Here is a 23,421-nt window from a genome sequence, read left to right as displayed (position 1 = left end):
TTAGTGCAAAATGCATTGTCTTTATTTTAACTAATGATTAATTTAAGCAAGTGCAATTTTAGAAAGCCATAATCTGCTATATCAGTGAATTATGGCTGCAGACAAAAAATGAAGAAAATGTCAGTTTAAAAGGAAGGGGGGGGGGGGGGGGGGTTATGCATAGATAAACTTGCATTTTATTACAGTGTGTGTATGTGCGCGCGCTTGTGTTTGTCTAAAAAGAAAAAGAAAATGCTAATTTCAATTATGAAAAAAAAGTAAATTGAATACAGTATTAATTTACTACTTACAGTGACAGGGGGGGAAGCAGACTTTTAAGCATGATTATTTTAGTCTACTAAACCTTATATCTGTTTTATAAAATCAAGGAAAGGAATTCTGAATGTTTAAAGATGTAAAATAGGGCTGGATTCTGCTCGGTTAATCGAAGGCTTGTAAAGCAGCGGAAGTCTTGCGCTAGAGTCTTGCGAGCAGGCTTGTGGTTTGATTTGCCTCCCGCTTGCTACGGAGGGAACTTCCGGTGAGTTGTGACTCGCGGACAGTCCTGCTGTACTGTGTCGTGACGTCGCGAACTCTCGTGGCAGTGGGCTCAGTACATATTATAGATTCTCTGGTTATTTGCGCTGAGAGGCTTGCACCAAAAGTGCAAGATCGGTTGTTGTTTTTTCATAGTTCGGTTGTAAAAAACAAAAAGCTCTATTCAATGCACTTAAAAATTAATATTGGATCGGCTATTCTTATGATGTTAAGGCCTGTTTATTTTTAATGTGCACGAGCCAAGCGCTTCATCGTCGCACGCAAAAGACCTCAGTTCGATTCCCGTATGGGGAGAAATTTTTACTGAGAACCTCCGTCTTTCTGCTGGGGCGTTGTTCCCTCTCAACCCAGGTTGGCCCTGACATTGGGTTGAAGTAGGCCTAGCCCGTCTCCTAAATGTTCTGTATTATGTCACTGTGAGTGTAACACATCTACAAAATAGGTTACATACATACGATACAAAAGCCAATCACAACGACCCCTGGAGTTCTCCATTCTAGGGTAATCTAAGTCAACTTATTCTTATTACTACCAGAAACCTAGGTCTCTGTTACTACAATACCACGCTCCCTCTCACTTATCCATTCGCTTAGCTGATCAACGGCGGGAAGTTAAAAATAACTTCAGCTCTCTACACCGTGCACCAAAACAAGGCCAGCCTCTCCCTTCCTCCACGGTTCAAAGTTCACACAGCGCACAGTACTGTCTTGCTGTTTGAACACATCGGACTGTCTTGTCGCCATCAAGACGGTCCTACGCCATCGAGCCCGTGCCGCTCGCTCGGTGTATCGAGACAGTACAAATCAGCAGGTCAGGTTTGGAGCTTGTCCTGGGGCAAATCTGTAAGCCTAGCGCAAATCAGTACTGTGTGAATTGTGGGGCCTGTGGCAGCGGACGGGACTTGAGGCTTGCGCAGGCCTCGATTAATCGAGTAAACTACAGCGCCACACCGCGCAGTGACTCTGTGGGCGAGATCTCTCACTCTCCCCCTCTCTCTTTTTCTGACGTAAGTGGCTTCGCGGATTGCAAGCAGGGTGGGGATGATGAGGGGGCCTGACACGAGTGGCTTCGCGGATTGTTAATTGCTGTGGACTTGAAGTTTAGACTAGACAAAGGAGGTTACAGTTTGCGCTAGACTCAACTTATCATGCTGGGGATTTGATTTGATGATTTGACCTAGTGATTTGAGGCTTGTGACTTGAACTAGGGGCTTGTGAGCACGAGCGGGTTTGCTACCGGGGTACAGCCCTAATGTAAAAACAGAATACATTTTTTAAAGTCATATAAATCACTGAGTTTTATTTTTAAAATCAAGTTGATTTAAATTTTTTTTAAATCAACTGATTTAAATTGACCTGATTTAAATCAACCCAACCCTGGTTTTCAATTATGAAAAAAAGTAAATTGAGAACTGTATTATTTTACAGTGACAGGGGGGAAAGCAGACTTTTAAGCATGATTATATTAGTCTACTAAACCTTATATTGTTTAATAAGACCAAGGAAAGGAATTTTGAATGTTTAAATATGTAAAAACTGAATACATTTTTTTGAAAAGTGATTTAAATCACTGATTTTTATTTAAAAAATCAAGTTGATTAAAATAAAAAAAATCAACTGATTTAAATCAACTCAGCTCTGATTTCAATTATGGAAAAAAAAGTAAATTGAATACTGTATTATTTTACAGTGAAAGCAGACTTTTAAGCATGATTATATTATTATATCTGTTTTATGAAACCAAGGAAAGGAATTCTGAATGTTGAAATGTGTAAAAACTGAATTAAAAAAAAAAAATTTTAAAGTGATTTAAATCACTGATTTTTATTTTTAAAAATCAAGTTGATTTAAATTTAAAAAATCAACTGATTTAAATCAACCCAACCCTGGACATATCTTAACAGAATGTCCAGACTTTGTAGACACCAGAAGAAAATATTTTAAATGCGAAATATTACAAGACCTGTTCTCCGTCATTGATCCCAACAGAATTCTCGATTTTATAAAGGCCATTGGCCTTAACAGTAAATGTGAATAATCTTATTTAAATTTTTAATGTTATTTTAAACTAAGAATTTTTTACCACTAATTTTTAACAGTTTAATAGAAATAATGTGACCAAAGTCAAGCAGTTCTGTGAGCTGTTGTGAATGCAACTAACTCGTGTTTCGCACGCTCATATGACCTTATGCAGTTGCGGGTGCCATATAACTCTTACTAAACTAAACGATTTTGTTTTTGTTTGGAGCTATTTGTTTTTGTGTAGAGAACGAAACCTTTTTTGCACATGGACTGTGTTAGTTAGATTTTGGACTGCTTGAGTACTTGAATGTAGAACTGGAGTCTTAGGAAGACGGGGAGCTCTATGCTTCCTCGCTCCTCTTCATAAGGGTCCATTTCAGTGTGGGCAGGCTTATTGTCTCCATCATCAGCTATTAGATTTTGGACTAATCATCTGTCAGTGAGGAGCAGAGGCCGCGAAACCGCCATGGTTTTTTATGGTCTGGGGTGGAATAAACAAAACATAAATCACCGGATGGCTTGGTCTAATGGACAACGTTGCACTAGTGCTGGAAGGCCATGTCTTATCCTTATTTTCGTCATGGTGTCATTCAAGTAGACATCTCCATGCATGGCAAAGCACTTTCTTACATGGCAAATGCCACTAGGCCGTTCTTGGAAAACCAAATCCTGTCAACGTTGGAGTGGTCACCTGTAAATAGCGCCGATATGAATCCTACAGATAGCCTATGTGAAGTCCTATGAAACAGCAACTAAAGAAAATTGACTTTTCTCTCAATTCAGGCCCTTTTTTTGCAACTGTCTGGGACATTTGGGGAGTTAAATGACTGGTAATTAATTATGTCCAAAATTTAATACAGCCGATGCCCAAAGGATCGTGACCTACACAAAACCTTTGGCTTCTAAGCAAAATAATAATGAGCTTTTACATTTAAATAAGTATGTGATGTCCGAGTTTTGTTTTGTTTGAAAATATTGAAATAAAATATTGTTTATTTCAGAGATAAAGTTCTCCATTCATTGGATGTGTCATGTATATCCATTTTATCAATATTGATACTCCTCAATACATGTGCGAAGACAATTTTACGTTTCTTTGATTTCACACAATTTCGCCAAGCCTGATTTTTAAAGGTCAGTTTTTAGTGACTATATCTCGGGTGTCTCTTTATAGAAGAAATGTGTCACGGCGCGGTGGAGTCAGGCGCTTGCCAATTTTGGGCATATAGAGTTATAAGTATCGTCTTAAAGCCTATTCATTTGTCTTGCTTTTTATGAAAAAAAAGATCCATTTATCTTGAATACAAGTCAAGATATTGGCAATTGAAGGAGGTGGGGGGGTCGCCTGGTTTCAGAGGTAAAATTAGCGTGAAAATGTCCGCCAAAGTTGAGTTAATTCCTTAGCTTGAGAGTCCGTAATTTACATCTTTTATGCCTTTAATCAACATTTTTCCAGTAAAATCCACACAGAAATGTGTTCTTTAAAGGGCATGAAAGGTGTTGAGCCCAAAAATTAAAGATTCGATACAAATTCCCAAACCTGCAAAAAAATGCCGGTTTCTTCAATTTGACTTTCATTATTGTGACAAGTGCCTGATTTCACCATGCTACCTCACAAATATTGTGTCAGATGATGCAAAATATATTTAGCTTTAAATTTGTATGCTGCATGAGTGGGTAGTGGAAGGCTTTAGCATGATTGGATGATTAAATTTTCGAGTTTCTCTTGGGCGCCACTGTATATGTAAAATCAAGCTCATTTAAAAAAAATCTGATTGAGAAATTAAAGTCCTTCCAGGTTCTTTGTACCTATGTGGGTCGATTTGTTCAAATTTCATTAGACAAGCATCTAGAGCTACCAACTTTATAATGTGTTTCAAATGAGATGTACACCTCAGTTTCAAACCAAAGCAGATAGTTCTAGAAGTACGGTTACACACACACTCACACACACAGCACACACACACACAAACACACACACACACACACACACACACACTTAAAAAAACAAAAATATTTACAATTACCTCATTTGCTTCTTCTTTCGAAAATGTTTCACGACAAGATAAATTTGTCAAAGAGAATGCTGCAACCTTGGCTTTAACTTTGAAAATGTTGAAATCGCCCCTCTTTTTTTTTTCTTTTTTTTGGTGGTGGTAATGACAACTGGATCTACGAAGCCATGTGTGATCATAATGTCTCAAATGTGCACAATCTACCACCACACTTATCACAAAATAAACCTGTCTTGAGGACATGGTGCTCCCATAAAAAAGTCTCATTTTCTTCATCATTTTGGTGAACTTTTGCAATTGTAAAAAAGTAATGAGAACAAGAAATACAGTCCGCTACACACGTGTCAAGGGTGAGAAATATGCGGGAGGGGAGAAGAGGTTGTTGCTTGTGTTCAGAATAATTGCTGCCCTTTTGTTTTGACCAGTTGCCTAAAAAACTGTTGTGATGGTGTAACAGTAATGTTGTTAAGTTCCTCATCATTACATACAGAAGACATGAATGAGTTAATTTCTTTAGTGGGGAAGTTCTTTTATGGAGTGTGTCTGTCAAGTTAGCTGAAATATGTATTCAGGAATGTGTACGAAACTTAGATATATATCCAAGGCAATCTGGGTTTGTCCTGACAGGCAGGATCAAAGCAACATACCTCATGAATGATCAAAATCACATTTTTAAAGCATTTGCAGTCTATCGGTTAGTAAATGTCTTATATTCTCAATTTTGCTTTTGGTAAATATCATGGGTGTATGATCTAAGAATAGTGTTGAAAGTTTGAGCTGGTGTTTATGTCAGTTTCAGCTGTGATAAATTCTTGTCTTTGAACTACCCTCTTTGAAAGACTTTTCTCAACTTTACCCAGAGTGCACAAGTAGATTTTTCTAGCTTTTCTTTCAGTATCTGTGACCATTTGTAAGGACTGACCATGTTCTGATTTCTTCACATTTGTAAGTGCCAGCGCCCATTTCCAACCCAAAAACTAAGAATGCATGTATTGGCCATTGTTTTTGGTATTCCATACATGAAGTATTTTATCTATACTCAAGTATTCGCACAATTTAAATTGTGTTTTGAAGTGTCGCATCAGGCTGCCAAAGATACAGCAAAATTTATGAACAAAGTAAAAGTGTCTTTCTTGTGTGTGTTACATGGTAAAGCAAGAGCCAACACTGAGCACATTTTCTCAAAAATGCAGATAATGCGATCTTTGTTCCCTTATAACTTGGCTATAACTAACTGCGCTGATACAAGATTTCTGGCGGTGAACGACATGATATTCGTAGACAAGTTGTTTTTGGGGGTTTGATAAGCATTTTGCGGCGCTCGCTATTGCATAAAGTTTTATGAGCGCGTGGGACGCATTAAGCATTTTCACTTTGGTGAGAATTTTGAATTATGACCTGGAGGCGACTGAAGCTTACTCCTATCGATTTTAGGACCACCAAGGGATCTTTAACATGAGCAACTTACACACAGGTGGCCAGAGATTTTTCGCCCTTATTCGAGAAGGCTAGGTGTTAGATCTTACCTACCATGCTAGGTGTTAGATCTTACCTACCATAAGATCAGAGGTGTAGCTGAAAGACAGTAGTAAGAAGGGCCAAGGAGTAGCAGTAGAAAGGCTGCTGAAAGAGTCAGGAGCCCAGAGAAGGGGGGACAGGGCAGAAAGTGGAGATGAAAGCAGACGATAGAACATCATGGTTTAGAGAGCAGGAAAGGAGGTGGAAGGACAATATTTTAGAGTATGAAATTTTCAGTCGCGGTCGGGTTTCGAATCCTGGACCTATTGAATGAGAGGTGAACACCATAACCTCTAGACTACAGGAGCCCCTATAGTCAGTTAAGCACAGATTTCGGAGAGATCAATAGTTCAAAGCATGTTAAAAAACAATCATTTGTGAAAAAGTAAGCTATAATAAATAAGCCAGATTGGGTACTCTTCTAAAACTTCTAGAACAAATATTAAGGTACAGAAAATAACCATTCCAACGAAGAATAAATCTTGAAACATTGAGATTTTAATACCTAGGTGTTGTGATTTGAGTAATTTTATTGTGTGGGATGGGGAGAAAGTTATATCTTTTCAAAAGTTGAACAAAAATGCGAACTTCTTAATGGAATGGACTCCAGCAAAGTTGCTTCAGGGTCAGTCAATTGACCCTCAAGCTACTACTAAAAGGCGCGGAGTGGAACAAAAAATGATGCCATGTACCTTACTGTTACTTTCAATAATGATGGAAATGTAAAACACTTTAGTATAGTAAGAAACTGTTGTATGTGGTCTGTTGCTCTAATTGCCTGTGGCAATTCCCAGTTTTTCTTAGAGTAAATTTGCTGTGTTTTTCGTATTTTTTGTGTCACAATTAGAGACTGTAGCTGTTTGTTTCGGTTCTTATTGAATTTTAAAAATATTTGTTGTTGCTTTTGTTTTTTCAAGAACTAGGGTTAGACTGACTTGGAATTACTTAATAAGAAAGATAATTTAATAAAATGATCTGGAATAAAAATTGTAACCACAGTATACAGCAAAAGCTTAGTCTTTGATCTATGATGATTTTTATCATCTTCAAGGCCCAGAGCTTGTTGACACTGATCTTTTGATATTCCCTTCACATTTGTTATATTTATAACTTTGTGTCTTTAGGTGTTCTGGACGATGGAGGGGATGATTTTGAGACTTCTGATGATCTGTATGAAGCGATTGGGATCATGCTTCAGCAAGCTGACGAAAGCAAATCTGAAGAAGACATGAAACAGATATGTGACCGCTTGCATTGTCTCCTCCACAGGTTTGAGCTATTGTAATTTTTAGCTATTATGATTATGCACTTTGGCAATCAGTTTTACTTCAAGTGGAGAGAATGATTGTTGAGGGATTTTAAAAAACCATTTTGATACCATGTCCCAGCCAGCTCGAACTCTTTTCTGCCATTTTTGAAATGTTCTTGGTGGTTGTCTTTCTCTTCCTGCCTTTGAGGTCTAGCTGCCCCAACGGTGTGAAAGTTGAGGCTGCGATAAACCCTCAGTCACACAGTCAGCTCGATTAAGAAGATGTTAGCATCAGTTTCTGACCAGAAAATGATATCTGGTTTGAGACCTCTCTTGATCATGGGAGGGTAGTTCCGCCACTCTGGGAGATCTGCAGCTAGTTTCCAATCCTTTGACGATCCAAGAAGGTTTCCTCTCTTTGAGAGACAAGACATTTAACTTTGACAATCTTATACTTTTCTAGTTTTTCAAAAGATATCGAAAATCTCTATAACAGATGAAAAAAAGTTTTCACATGGGCAGTGATAAATTTTTTGCTTTGGCAAAATTAATAATTAAGTCATTCACATATCAATATGCATTTGCTTCAAATTTAGGACCATGAAAGAGAGGACAGCAAGGAGTAGGTGTCCTATATATTGACAAAACGAACGAATTACTAATTTAAAGGACTAGATTATTAAGAACAAGATTTCAAACAAGACACTTCCAAGATCTCAATAATACAATGTTATGCACTTACTCATGATATCGAAGAAGAAGAAGAAGAAGAGAAGGATTGTTTTCCAATAACAACCCTAACTGCACAATAGAAAAGGTTCTACAACATGTTATACTCTGTATAATGGGTGACATGAATGCATAAGTTGGGGACTCAAATGAAGGATCAGAAGATAACAATGGCCAACATGGAGTTGAAAGCATAAATAACAATAAAGGGTGACTGCTAGACCCTGAGAATTACCTGGGGATTTGAAAAAAATCGCCAAGACCCGGGAATGCCCCGAGAATTTGAGGAAATCTGTAGATTGAAGACCATCCGGAAAAAGAGAAAGAGCTACTGAAAGTTACAGAAACAAAATTGGGGATGAGGCAATCACCCAGGGCCTAGATGTGCCAAGATTGGAGGAGGTGGCCAGGAACAGGCTAGCATGAAATCGATTGTTTCTGCTTCGTCTACCTGGAGATATAGGGAAAAAGTGAGTAAGTTTCGTACGACTCAGCCTAGTTACAGCTACTGAGCTTGTTGATTCTGTATAAAATCTGGTCATAGTCTGTAAAGTATATAATATGATCAGACTGGGGTGAAATATTATTTAGGACGACAAGAACAATATTTCTTATGTGTCTGCTCTTAATTTGCTTTGCTTGCTTTATTTGCTGGGGAGAGCGTGTTGTTTCCCTTTTCCATCTGCAAATGAGGATGTTGTTTTTGCCTTGTTTTATGTTGTATACTTTGTGATGTTTCGTTCAGCAATCAGCCAGAGACTGCGATTAATGGGAACAACAAGATCCTCGATGCTCCGGTACAACTGTCCGCACTAGCCGATGGCAGGGAGAGTGAGTCAACCAATGATCACAGCATATGGATGGTGAAAAGAGACAATTCTTCGGTGAGTTGTACTGGCATGGCCCTGCTTTTTGTCTGAGTGTTACATTGATGCTGTGGTACCACTCATAATTTTGATTGAGTATGTGATTGAAATTAAAGGTGATCACATCAGAGTTCGGATGACCTGGCAAGAAGCATAGTACCTTCTATTCCATCTCTAGGCTGAAATCATTGTCTCATTCCTTTGGGGAACATATCTTTCCCGTAGGTGCTTGACACTGTCTTTTGCTCTCAATGACCAAGTACCCGTTTCCATTTGGGTGATCTGACAAAATTATTAAAGGTTTCCTATTGATGCAACATACTACAGACTTCAACAAAAGTTAAGGACCCTGAGAAGTTGCCAGAAGGCTCGCAGTGTCATACTCTGTCATTGTCCGCCTGAGGCAGCACCATCAAGCCACTGGATCCGTCCAAAATGCGCCCACGTGCAGGTCGACCCAAGAAGACCTCTCAGAGTGTTTGCAAGTGGTCCCTAACTTTTGCTGAAGTCTATATCTAGCTAAGCTTCACTTTTGAAGTCTGCACTGCTGGACTAAGATGCCCCCTGAAGGATTTATATTGGCCTAACATTTTATCAGTAGGTAAGGAGTTGACCTATGATGTGCAACAAACAGTAGGCTCAGTTCTGTAATTTAGCTAATGTTTAATAACTTCTCTCTCTGGTTTTTCTCTCGTTTTCCAGATCGTTGATCAGAAAAAGCTTGAGAAGGCTGACAAGAAAATTCAAAAGAAACTTGGCAAGCGGGAACAGACCACCATAAAGAAGGTTGAAAGGTGCCATTGTTTTCTCAAGCTTTTATGTGTCATGATTGTCAAGAGAGGGAAAGTGGTCTGCTGTGTGGAAGTTTAAGGGTTGAATTGAAAGTGAATGGATTTTAAATTTTTTCTCCGATCCTGTCGAAAATATTTCTTTTCTCTTAGCATCTTGACAAAGAACTATGTAGTCTTCCTTTTAAACAGTCAAACCTGCCATAACGGCCACCTGTGCAATTGGCCTCTTTCCATTTCACACTTTTAAAAATTTTTTTTATAATAGTACTTCATAAAAGGATAAGCTGTCAAATGCGGCTGCCTCACTGTATTTTATCAGCCAACAGCCCAAAAGACCTGTCGAAGATGGCCACGCAAATCTCTCATCGTCGCCCGACGCTTCGTCATAAATCGTATATCGACCACAAATGCTGTGGACGAGCCATCTTAACCCATTCACCTGTCATTATTGTTAGTTCCTCCAATTAATGACCCAATCATGTTGCATAGGTCCCACCCACTGTTTACCCAAGTTGATCAGTCGGTAACAAATTTTCAGCTGCTGATGAAGGAGGCATGTGATCTGTCAACTAACCATACACAAATCATAAGTGAGATGAGTAGTTGCTCTGTTTACTTAGTCCGTATCAATGGGCGTCTACATGAGCATGGGACAGAAGCGTCGCTCATTTGCTGACTGGTGACTACCCATTTTTTTGTTTTACCATCGCACTCAGTCTTCGTCGGCTGACACATTTCATTTAGTTTTACCCTAGCATGAAACCAGCAACAAAAAAGCAGAAGGGTATGGTTTGTTTTTCTTCTTTTTGATCAGTCCTTCCTACTATGGTCACTTTTCTCCTTGACAGTGGATGACTGTCTTCGACTAACTTGTGTCTCACCATCATCAATTGCCAGATCTGAGACGGGATTGGCGATAATGGCTCTCCATTCATTCCTTTGCTCTGATGCTCTAAAAATAACTGCGTAATCCTGATTTTTCTCCGTCTCCCAGCTAGATGTTCAAGGCCTTTATGTCTGTTTAAGTATTCCAGAAACTGCACTTGTCTTTTCCTGATTGTTTTTATCAGCGAGGGACCCATATGGGTTTCTACAAGTATAACCACATTTGATTTCTTTTCCTTCCAAGATATTCTCACCAGACTTCTAAGAAACCACTGCTAATGCTTTTCTGTCTTTAGTGATTGTCCAGCATTGACTGCCGTATAAGGCAATTCCCATTTCTCGTTCTAATGCACAGTAGAATTGTAAATGGGCTGATCCAACAATGTCATGCTCTGTGCCTGAACTACAACAGGGAACTGCTGCTTTTTCTTTCCTATTACTTACTATCGTCATTTTCCTCTACTTCTTTTGTATGTTTGTCACACTCTTGTGACCCACTATTTCCGGGGTGCCTTGATAGTCGAAGCAGACTTTGTGCTGTTGGCTAGAGAGGTGAACAGAGTAAGTCTATTTCCTTGTAAGGACTTCTCTGTTGACATCCACCCCTTAGCGCTCATATGACCTTATGCAGTTGCGAGCGCCGTAAAACCTACTAAAACAAACAAACAACAGCTGTATAGAAGAGTTGACCATACATGATAACATTTCAGAACTTTCATTTTGGTAGTCATTGTTTCTATTTTTCAGGGTTCGACTCATTTTATTGAAACTATCTTTAGCCATTGCAGCTTTTCATTTTATTTCTGGAACATTTGACATCACATGTAATTATATCCTAGATGTTTAAACTGTTGACCTTGTTTGATTTTTTTGCCTTTGCTTATGAGGTTACAAATAGGATTTACTACTTTTTCTAGATATTAGCATGCATTCTGTTCTCTTTTCATTCGGCAATAACCCTTTACATTCACATCCTTTACTACAGTATCTAGAAGCGATTGAAGGTCATTTTTTAATCTGTCATTAAAACTGTGTCATCAGCATATCTGATGTTATTAATATTTCCACCTTCTTGGACATACTTTTATATTCTAAGGATTATTTCACTGTATTTGTGTATAGTATAGTGCTATACTTTAAAACGAACTTGTGAACTGTGTTTGTAAATAGTTGCGACGTTCGTCTTTCACTCTCAGCAATATTTGTCAAGTTTAAAAGTTCTGTTTCAATATGTTTTAGGCTGTAGGAATAAAATGTTTTTTCTTTTTATGTATCATACTGTCTTTCCTGCTTACTGCCATGTATTTTTAAGTAGAGGTGTCATCTTCTTCCCTTTGACTTTTTGACTGTTGTGTTTCAGTCCTAGAAGTTCATAACTCTTTATGTTTTTTCTTGTGGCACTTGTAGCGTGCCTGAGATGGCTTCAGCAAGTCAACAGATCAGCAAAAGAGACGTGAAGATGGATGCTTCTGGGAGTAACAAGTCCTACGACATCAAGCTGGAGAATATTGATATATCCTACGGTGATAAGTGAGTGTTTGTGGCACAGTTGAAGACAACTGGATAAACAGCAAGATTGGTTGAAGTAGATTGGTGTGCTTAAACTCGGGTAGCTTTCTAGATTTTCATAGCTGCCAACCAGTAGGTTAACTCTTTTTATCCAGGCTACATGTATACTCGTAACGAGGACTAGGCCAGGCTACGAGTAAACTTGGAACAGCTATACGGCACGTTTAACTGCTAGCTCTGCTTGTAATTACCAAAATGCGCAAATACAGCGATGTCTGAATATTTCATTTTTCCAATGAACAGCGGTTTTTTTTTGGATGGGTGTAGAAGCTAGAAAAATGTCTTGAAAACACATGTTTACGGCCGATGAAGAAGTAGTGCTAGGTTGTGAGGAGGAATTAGACTAATTTGATGAAAGTGATTCTGAATAAAGTGCGGTAAATTCCGTTGTGGAGGATAACAAACAGGAGTTGGACTCATCTTATAGTGATTCAGATCATGGTTAGTACAGATTTGATGGGGTAGATTTGTATATCCAAGGGGACGTCGTGGGCATGGCAATCAGGGTCAAGTTGGAGGATGGAATACACCTCAAAATCTACATGGTGTAATTAGTGTAATTCTTAACCTTATACATTTTCAGATACTACATTCAATTTCCAACCTAAATGCCAAAATTCCTTGAAATCTAAGAATAAATCTAAGAAATACAGCACTCAAATATACACACTGTAGCAGTGACAATGAAAAATCAAATTTTTATCCAAGTTGCTTAAAATTTGGCTTAAATGAAAATAAAGTAAATTCTAAGAACTATGTTTTTTTAATTTTAAAAATCCATTGATAAATAAAAAATTTATTGGGATTTTTGTTTGCAAAATTTTGGGGGACTTTCATATAGGAAAATATCACCAAAATGTGGGACATGTCTTGATGTATTTTGAGGAAAAACTGTTCGTAAGTCAGTAATGAACTCGAATATATGAATGAAACTTGGCATCTTCATGTGATTTTTAGTGCAGAATCTAGTTCTGCCATCACTTTTTCAATGTCTTTATTACTTTGGATCTTAAAGACTAATATTTGAGTGAAACTGGTTGAATTGCGTGACATCGTTTTTACTTTTAGCTTTAGGCAGCCAATCACATGGCGCCTAGCGACCACTCGTCTCTTGCATGCCGACACCTTGCATTTGGAATGCATGATCTAGTTTCCAGCTCTAGTGTTTTATCAATGGATGGGTGGTAATTTTAAGTTGGTATGTAAATTGTACTACTCGAGGGCTGCCTAAATCTACCGATTTTTCCGGTAGTTACCGATTTTGGGCGTGTTCTACCGCCATACCCAAAAAGTGTCAAAACTATCAGATTTGTGATGGGTGTCGAAAAAAAAAGAAAAAGAAAAAAAAGTTCTGCAGTGCTTCCAATCTTCATTGTTTTTGCGGAAATCCGTACATTCCGAAAGTTACGTACTTACCGCATCATCATATCAACTCCATGCGTTAAAGAGAGAGAGAGAAAGAGATCAGCACTTGCCTCCATAACTTGTCAGATATTTACGGCAATAAGTTGTATTAGAAACTGCCAAATTGTGCATTTCGTACACTCGACCATTGTTAATCTGTGCCGTTCGGTTGGCAATAGTTTTTCACGTGCATATCGGCTCAAACCTGTCTACTCATGAACGATGAATAATCTTCCTCCTTCCTTTCATCCATTTATTCTTTCTATCTTCTGGTTTTTGCTGTAGCTGGAAAATCTGTGCGTTTGATTCATTTATCTAAAAAACAGAATTGTGAATGTAGAAAGAAAATTGGTATCAAAGCAAAACTTTCTAAAATCTGTCTAGGTCTAGAATCTAGAGAATTGGTCAGTACGAAATGAGGATTCCAGGCAGGGGGACTGCTGGAATTACCCGCGAGTCTGAAAAAAAAAAATCACTGAGACCCGAGAAAATGCTCAAAGTCCTCGAAACCAAATCTGAAAAGGCTATTGAGTTCATATTTTACCAGTCGCGTTTGTGATACATGTATTCCGTTTGGCTTTCCCCAGTCTGAGAGTACGTTTCATGTGAATAAGCGGCTATGGCGGCAGGCGGAAGTGTAATTGTAATACCGATACTGAGACTCCATCGGGGAAATCAAAATCTACTTTCGCTTTCGTTACCGCTCAGATTATTGTCCGATGATAGTTTGTTAACGTTAGATTTACAGTTAATAAAAATTTTGAACGTGCAGTTGGTGCATAAAAAACACAGTGTCGCAATATAAATTAAAACTGCTGTCACTATAATGACAAAAAAGAAAGAAAAAAAACCCCAAACAAGCGTTCTCCAATTTCTAGTTTGTCGGGCCCATCATCTTGACCGGTCAGTGAACCTGTGTGAGTTCGCATCATGTGAGTACGGCATGAGTAAGGGACCGGCCGGTGGTTGTTGGGGTAATCAAAGTTCGTTCAAAGTAGGAGCGTTGCTGCAGGGCTTCGGATTTTGAGGGGAGGTGTTAGACGCAATATAATCTACGATAACAGAATAAGGCCGAAGTACAGAGAAAAATACATGCTTTTGAATCCCCACAAGAACATAAGGATGATGTTATGACCAAACCACTCTTAATGACAGAACTGGATAGAGCCCTTCTCCAGCTCAAACCAAGACAAGCCACAGGCCCAGATAAAATGAGCAATGACATGCTTATGCATATAGGAAACACTTCTAAGACGAAAATCCTCCAAATATTCAACAGCAGCTGGAAGAACTGGAAAATTCCAAAAGCTTGGAAAACTGCTATAAAGATACCCCTCCTTAAAGACGGAAAACCCAAGAACAGTGCAGAAAGCTACCGCCCAATCAGCCTCACCAGCTCTCTGTGCTAGCTTCTAGAGAGGATCCTCAACTATAGACTGTGCTGGTTTCTAGAGAAAAACCATCTTCTATCAGATAACCAAGCTGGGTTTAGGAAACATCGATCAACTGAAGACCAGATTACATACATCGCTCAGATGGTAGAGGACGGCTTCCAAAGGAAAGAACACACTGTAGCCATCTGGATCGACCTGGAGAAGGCGTTTGATAAAGTCTGGACAGAACTCATACTGAAATTACAAAATCTGAACATCTCTCACAACATGCTGAAATGGATCTCACAATACATCTCAAAGAAGAGCCTGTGTGATACTGCAAGGAAAAAAAAGCAAAATGGAGACAATCAGTAATGGAGTCCCACAAGGGGGAATTTTATCAGCGACCCTGTTCCTGATTTTCCTCAACGACATTTCAACCACCATCACCCAGAAAGTGACAGCAGCGGAGTACGCAGATGACTTCGCTCTTTTATGCTAGGCAGAATCAGTAGGAACAGCCCAGGTATGACTCCAAAGCACACTTAACAACATGATGAAGTGGACAGAATAGTGGGTACAGAAGATCAACAAGAACAAGACCACATACACAACATTCAGCCTCTCACCAAAACCCCGAAAGGTAAACTTGCTTCTTGATGGAAACACTCTACAACACGAGTCAAATCCCACCTATTTGGGTGTGACGTTTGATCCAAGACTAACGTGGCAAGCCTGAACAGAGAGGTGCAGAAGTAAAGGTAACAGAAGAACAGCAGTGCTTAGAAAGTTGGCAGGGTCAGATTGGGGAGCAAACCACATCGTCTTACATGGAGCCTATGGTGATTATGTCAGCCTAGTCCTAGAATATGGTATTGCAGTGTGGGGAACAGCATCAGACAGCAACTTCCACAAAGTAGGGAGAATCCAGAATCAAAATCTGCGGATCATCACGGGAGCAATGAGATTCACGCCCATCCATGTCATGGAAACACTAACGGGGCTAGAACCCCTGAACGACAGACGCGATCTGAAAGCGATTGTTCATCGGGAAAAGGTCAAAAGAATGCTAACCCGTCTAATGAAGGATAGATCTTTAAAAAGACAGAGCAAACGCTTAAAAAGAACAAGCTTCCTCCATATGGCCAGACACTCCAGCTCTGAACTCGAAGTCTGTCTTGAAGAATCTCCAACCCCTCTAGATCAGTGTCAAGTCCGCCCCCTTCAGACTAATCAACCCCCCTTCAAATTCAAGAGAACCTTGAAAAGCTTGGCACCAAATCTGAAGTCCCTCCTCCAATACTCAAGTCACTGACACTCGACTACCTGGACAGAAACTTCCCAAGCAACCGATGGAATCGAGTTTACACAGGTGGATCAGCAACTGATGCAGTCAGAAACGGCGATGGAGGTGTCTACATAGAGTGGATAGATGGGTCAATAGAAAGCCATTCCATCCTCACAGGATCTCTATCTTCTAATTGCAAAGCAGAAACATTAGCACTCGAAACAGCAGCCACCATTCTCTTGAATCACCAAAACTCTAAAGCCAACACCGTCATCCTCACAGATGCCAAATCTGTCCTATAAGCTCTCCAAAAGCCACCAACAGCTCAAGTATGACAACTCCTTTCACCTGTCTGTGATCTTAACTCCCAAGCCAACACAACTCTGCAGCGGATACCAGGTCACTGTGGCATTCATGGAAATAAAAAAGCAGACGACTTAACCAAAGAAGGAGCCAAAATGACCCAGATTGAAGATGGCATAGATCTCTCAGAATCAAAAACACTAATAAAATCTGCCTTAAGAAACTGATGGAAAATGTCCCACCCTAAACACAACAGACATGACCCCTACTACATACTAAATAGAACAGACCTGGTCACAATCTTTAGACTTCGTTGTGGCCGCAACAGACTCAAACACCACAGGCACACCAAATTTAAAGTGGGAGAGTCGGCGTTCTGTGAATGTGGACACGACCAAGAGGATGCCAACCATATCCTTCAGCACTGCCTGCGCTACGCCACCCTTCGTAAACAGACGTGGCAGAATGTGGCTGCCCTTGAGAGAAAGCTTTATGGCAAATCTCTCAGAGTTGAAGCGAACTGCACAGTTTGTGGGCGACATCGGATTGACTGTCTAGGTGCTATCATTGAGAACGAGGAAGAAGAAGAAAGAAGGATAAGACCGAGGTACAAGACACTGAGGCTAAAATAAAAACGATAAGTGGAAGTGGTTTTGACATTCGACTATCAAGTGCTTAAATGAGGGAACATTAGAGTAGAGGCTTGATGATTGTATCTTCAAGGTTGATGTTCCCGGATTTGTTTGATTTATCAATGATGACAAATTGAATAGTGATGAGGAAATGCCATTTTCAACCCTTGGAAAGCTCTATGTTTGATGTCTCTATACACAGGGATGTAAATGTTCCGGCTTTTTCCGGTTTTTGTAGCCGATTTGCCATTTGGGCTCCAGCTTTTAACAAAATTCTACAAAAAACAATACTTATTTTTAGTCAGTGCGTGCGCTCCGTATATTTTCCGGATTTTTTTCAAAACCTGTTTACATCCCTGTATATATCATGATGGTTTGTTGCTGATTAAAAACTGGTACTGTGATTTAGCATTTTGAAAAAAATCAGTACTTAGTCCCTGATACAGTGATTCATTGCTTGCCAGGTTTTCAGCATCACTACATCTCACGCTCTCACAGTCCTTCCAGCTCCGGCTCTCAGTACACGCTCTCTTCTATTGTTACTTTTTGCTCTGCCGTGAGCCTATCTTAACTAACTATAAAGGTTTTATCATTCAGTTTTGTCTTGCGTGCTTTTTAAAATCCGTGATAGCTGAAACCAAACAGGATGGTTTTGGCAGTTGATGTTCTTCTTGCCTGTCCTCAGGCCTAGGTCAGGATTCATTTTGTATTTTTTTTAGGGCTAAGCTAGTTAAACTTGTCTGTCATACTTTAGTCACAAAGGACTTATCAATGTTCTATGCTAGTGTCGGAAAATATGTTTTAATTTAGTTTCTTTTGGTATGGGCTAGCGGTTTTGAAGTCAGATTGGCAGTCACCCTGCACTCAATTCCAGATTCAATACTGAAGTATAGGTGCCTTGAATGATAGTCCATTAATGCTCTTTAAAAAAATTTTTTTTTAACTCTCCTCATTTCATACTCACTGTTAATCTTAACTTGTGCGCACCCAAACACCCCATTCCCCTCCCCACATATAAACACACGCGAGAGCATGCATGCGTGCACGCACCCACCCCCACGCACGCACGCACACACACACGTGCATGCACAAACGAGTTTTCGTAATATAATTACCCAATATCACGAAAAGCAAGCGCGTTCAGTGGAGCAACAGTCATCTTTTTTTTCCTTCCTTGTCTTTGTACTACCTGATTTTGGGCCGAAATACCTGAAACTGACCCTGAATCTACCTGAAATGGGAACTTTGAGGTAGGCAGCGCTGCTACACGCAGAGATCTGAAATTTTACAGCAATAAAGAAGCCATGTGGGGCGCCTGTGTAGTCGGCGATCAACCGGCAGCGCTGCTTAGTTTTCGAACAACAGAGGAAATTCGCACAAACACAGCAATTTCTCCGGTTCTAGAAATCGTTCGGGATTGTACGCTGGCATGTCGTTAGTTTAATCTTTCCTCTGATTGGTTGCCGAGTTTCATTTATTTTCGTCCACGAGTTTTCCCATACCTATACTTAGAAGAGAGTCACTTCTGATCCCGACGGCCCAAAAATTATCCCTCGCATGGAGGCCGATTTCCGGCCCAAGGCGCAGCCAGCGATGTAATTCTATGGTGCTGGGGCCCCAGGATGGGTACAGAGACAATAGGGGTACGATCAGGATAAAAAGAGTTAAAAAACGTATTTAGTTTTTTGAGGATGTGAGTATGTAAGGATGTTTTTTGTGTCCGAAAAGACATTCTCTATTTTCTAGTATTGTTTGTTTCCAACTTACTGATGCTTAAGAAAATTACCAACTTTCAAATTAGCATTTGCGAATAGTATTGAGAACGAAGCCTATGAGTCAATTGGAGAGACTTTTGCTAAATATTTCTGAAATTATTGTTGCAGGTCTGCTAGGAATAGTTTGAATTAATTGCATGCAGAAAGGTGTGTGTGAAGGGTTTGATGGTGGATTGTTTGTCCAGTTCCCACCATCTTGACCTGCCGCTTACGTATAGTCTGTTTCTTTTGTTTTGAAAAGTTTGCAGCTATGGATTTTTTATTGGGGTAAAGGGAATCATGCGGAACTCTACAGTCTTCAGAGGGACTGTGGTCTTTCTTTTTTATGATGTAGGCCATTTTCATGTGAACTTGTGTAAGTTACAGATTGGAGTTTTCTTGGGATAATTCTATTTTATTATTTTGAGTATATTTATCTGTCTGCAGCTAAGAAATATTTTAGTTATTGATAATTAAACAATTACATCTTGGGTGACCTTATTTAGGCCACATGTGGCCTAAATAAGCTAAACCTCCCTCCCTTACCCTCTTTAGGCCACTGTGGCCTAAATAAGCTAAACCTCCCTCCCTTACCTTATTTAGGCCACATATGGCCCAAATAAGCTAACCCCCCCTCCCTTATCTTTTTTAGGCCGCATCATATGGTAGATTTCTTGAACTAACCATGGATTCGGAAGGTCGAGATTCTACTGATCTTTTTATTTAGTGCGGGGGATTATTTCAAAATAGAGGATGATACTAAATGAAAAGTGGACAGAGGATAAGAGTTTTGTGTGTGTGTGTATGTGTGTGTGTGTGTGTGAGTGTGTGTGTATGTGTTTGTTTTGTGTATGGTTGTGGTGAGAGAGAGATCTAGAGAGAGAGAGTAAATGTAATAGTGTGTTTGTATGTGTGTGTAATGTGTGAATGTTATTGTGTGCATGAGTGTTTATCTCAGTTGTACGGTCCAAATGTACATTATTTTGTTGAGAATTTTACCTAGAACTCAACTACAAGACACCTTTATACAAAGTCACGGAAATATTCTTTTTGTGCCTATTGAGGTACAGTACAGGGTGATTTTATCTGCAAGGATAATTGGACAAAATGGGCAATATCTTTATTGCTAATGGTCATATTTAGACAAATCCTTTATCATTCTCTTTTTTTTTTCTTGACTGCTCATAGTTATTAAAGAGTAAGCCAACTAGATCAAGGTAGTAATTTCAGATTCCTAATATTATGGGCATTCTTAAAAATTTTTAACTTGTTTTTAGCGCTTTTCTCAACGTAAAACGGATTCCGTAAAAAAAACAACAACAATGACCTTATCTTTCTTTTTCAAAGTATTGTGCATACATTTGCGTGAAACTATATATTCTATGCTTTCAAGTTCTTGAAAAAAAAGCTAATAAAATCAAGCAAAATGTTCTTCAGAGACATAGATCTAGTAATAGGCCCACTGGAACATTTTATAAACCTTGAAAAGATGACCAGAAAATAACAAAATTATCTTATGATCTTCACTTGCACTTGCAATTTTTTTGACAAATTATAGTCTACCTCGTTATCTTTATTTTTCACATTTTTCTTCACTATTCATGACAACTGGCATGTATTGTTTTCAGTTATTATCAAGGAAGTGGATAGGCGGACCACGGGGTCTATCTAGCCAAAAGGATAGGTGGACCACGGGGTTTACCTAACAAAATGCTAGGTTTTAGGATGTGAACCCCGGAGTCAGCGTAGTGAAATAAGTAGATCTAGGTTTAACTAAGGATCGGTGGACCCCGGGGTCAACATAGTGAAATAAGTAGATCTCAGTTTATTTTATAGTAGGACTGGTGGAGCCCGTGGTCAACGTAGTGAAATTATAAGTAGATCTAGGTTTAATTTTAAGGATTGGTGGACCCCGGGGTCAACGTAGTGAAATCAGTAGATCTAGGTTTAATTAAGGATTTGTGGACCCTGGGGTCAACGTAGTGAAATAAGTACATGTAGATCTAGGTTTAATTTTAAGGATTGGTGGACCCTGGAGTCAACGTAGTGAAATAGATAGGTTTAAGGTGGACCGCAGGGTCTACCTAACGAAATACTAGTTAGGTTTTAGAATAGGTGGACCCTGCGGTCACCGTAGTAAAATAAATAGGTTTAATCAAGGTGTCCCGGGGGTCCACCAATCCTTAATTAAACCTTCTTATTCCTCTACGGCTATGGTGACTCTGGGGTCCACCAATCCTTTTAAAATTAAACCTACTTATTTCACTACGATGACCCCGGGGTCCACCCATCTTTAAAGAAACCTACTTATTTCACTATGGTGACCCCGGGGCCCACCTGTTCTAAAACCTAGTATTTTGCTAGGTAGACCCCGGGCCCCAGGGTCCACCTTAAACCTGCTTATTTTTCACTACGTTGAACCCGGGGGTCTACCAATCCTTACTTTTAAATGGAAACCAAACCTTATTTCACTACAGTGACTCCGGGGTTCACATCCTAAAACCTAGTATTTCGCTATGCAAACCCCGGAGTCCACCTATCCTCTACAGGACAATACTATTATCAATTTGCAATTTTCATTGATTAGCATATTTAAAAAAAAATATTGAATCAGAGACTCGCTGTCTAAAAAGTCCACTGCTAATGCTATTCTTATCAAAGAAAATGGCACAATTTGTTTATGACATGTTAAAAACAAAGAGTTTTAAAAATATCCAGAAAATAACATAAAATGATTATATAGATCTATATATATGTGTGTATTTTATTATGTACACTAAAACACTAAGCTGAGGCTTACAATGTAAATTCTGTGCTCTACAAGTAGAGAAAATCTTAAGTTTGCGCAAAACAGATTTTAGAAAAAAAGTTGGATCTAATTATTTTAATAGAAGTAAAAGTGATTGTTATGGTGAGATTTGTTATTATTAACTCTGGAAATACAGTTAGTTGCTGAATCTAAAATGATTACCAAGGCCAAGCGTACTTTCTTTTTGTCAAAATTTGAAAATGTTAAAACTTGTAAGGAACTTTTTGATGTCTCTAGTGAAGTGCTTGGCAACCAAAACAGAACAATATTACCCCCTGGCACCGATAGAGATTTTTGTAGTAGTTTTTCAGACTTTTTTTCTTAAAAAATCACCTCCTTCAGGCAAGAGCTCGATAAAATGTGCGCAATTGCCCCAAATTACCATCATTTTAAGGGGCTAGTCATTTTACTCCAGCAACAGAAGAAGAAATCAAAAAGATCATATTAGATAGTCCATCAATAAGTTGCGCCTTAGACCCCATGCCCACCAGCCTTTTAAAAAAATGTTTGCATGAACTTCTTCCACATATCACCCAAATTGTAAATGATTCTCTCCTCACAGGCACAGTACCAAATTGCTTTAAGACAGCACATATTAGACCCCTTTTGAAAAAATCTGGACTTGTTGAAAAGGACTTAAAAATTTTTAGACCAGTTTCAAATCTTTCTTTCCTTTCCAAAATTCTGGAAAAAGTTGTATCTAATAGACTGTTACATCATATTAAAGCAAATAATCTTAGCGAAGTCTATCAGTCAGCATATAAGGCACACCATAGTACCGAGACAGCGTTACTTGGGGTCTGTACTGATATTTTAAAATATATTGATGAAAAAAAGGTATGTCTTCTTACTCTTTTGGACCTTTCGGCTGCATTCGATACCATTGATCATGACATTTTACTCGAGAGATTAAATGCTACTTTTGGCATAAAGGGTACTGTCCTGCGATGGTTTGAGTCATATTTTAAGGATCGAACACAAGCAGTTGTGGTTGGAAGCACGTGTTCTAATAATGTTTTGCTAAGATGTGGTGTTCCTCAGGGGTCTGTTCTTGGACCTGTCTTGTTTACAATGTATACACAACCTATTGCTGATATTTTAAGACAATATGGCATGAATTATCATCTTTATGCTGATGACACTCAAATTTATAAGTCTACTGATTTCGATCAAATACCACTTTTAGTCGACTCTACTGAACAATTTACTAGAGATTTTAAAATATGGATGACCAGCAATAAATTGAAACTAAATGATGACAAGACGGAAATAATGTTGAGTGGAAATACAAAAGCCATTAAAAATCTCCCAGAGCTACAAATTGATATTAATAACCATACCATTCGTTCAAAAAGAAGTCTTAAAAATCTAGGGGTTCAGTTGGATTATGATATGTCTATGTCCTCCCAAATAAGCCAGATCAGCAAAAGTATTTACTTTCAGCTTAAGAAAATTGGCAGTGTCAGAAATTATTTAACTAAAGCAGCAGCCAAGACACTTGTAACAACACTCATTTTTATCAAAGTTAGATTACTGTAAATGTTATTTTGTCCGGTTTGACATCCGAAAAACTATCAAAGTTACAAGTACTCCAAAATCAAGCAGCAAAATTGATAATGAAACAAAAGAAATCAGCGCACGTAACACCAATTCTGAAAGAACTACACTGGCTGCCAAT

General features: G+C 38.9%; 1 protein-coding gene across 1 annotated transcript in view; it reads left to right on the top strand.

Moving 5' to 3' along the window:
• LOC101858629 (ATP-binding cassette sub-family F member 3) overlaps nt 1–23,421 on the top strand; it is a 119,855-nt gene that overhangs the window by 14,065 nt on the left and 82,369 nt on the right. Inside the window, exons 2-5 of the mRNA XM_005098954.3 lie at nt 7,216–7,360; nt 8,815–8,953; nt 9,638–9,729; nt 12,019–12,141. Of these exons, the coding sequence (XP_005099011.1) occupies nt 7,216–7,360; nt 8,815–8,953; nt 9,638–9,729; nt 12,019–12,141 (499 nt within the window). The remainder of the gene's footprint in view (nt 1–7,215; nt 7,361–8,814; nt 8,954–9,637; nt 9,730–12,018; nt 12,142–23,421) is intronic.

Source organism: Aplysia californica, unplaced genomic scaffold (genome assembly GCF_000002075.1).
Source record: "Aplysia californica isolate F4 #8 unplaced genomic scaffold, AplCal3.0 scaffold00198, whole genome shotgun sequence".
Classification (NCBI taxonomy): domain Eukaryota; kingdom Metazoa; phylum Mollusca; class Gastropoda; order Aplysiida; family Aplysiidae; genus Aplysia; species Aplysia californica.
This window is presented reverse-complemented; position numbering and strand designations above follow the sequence as displayed.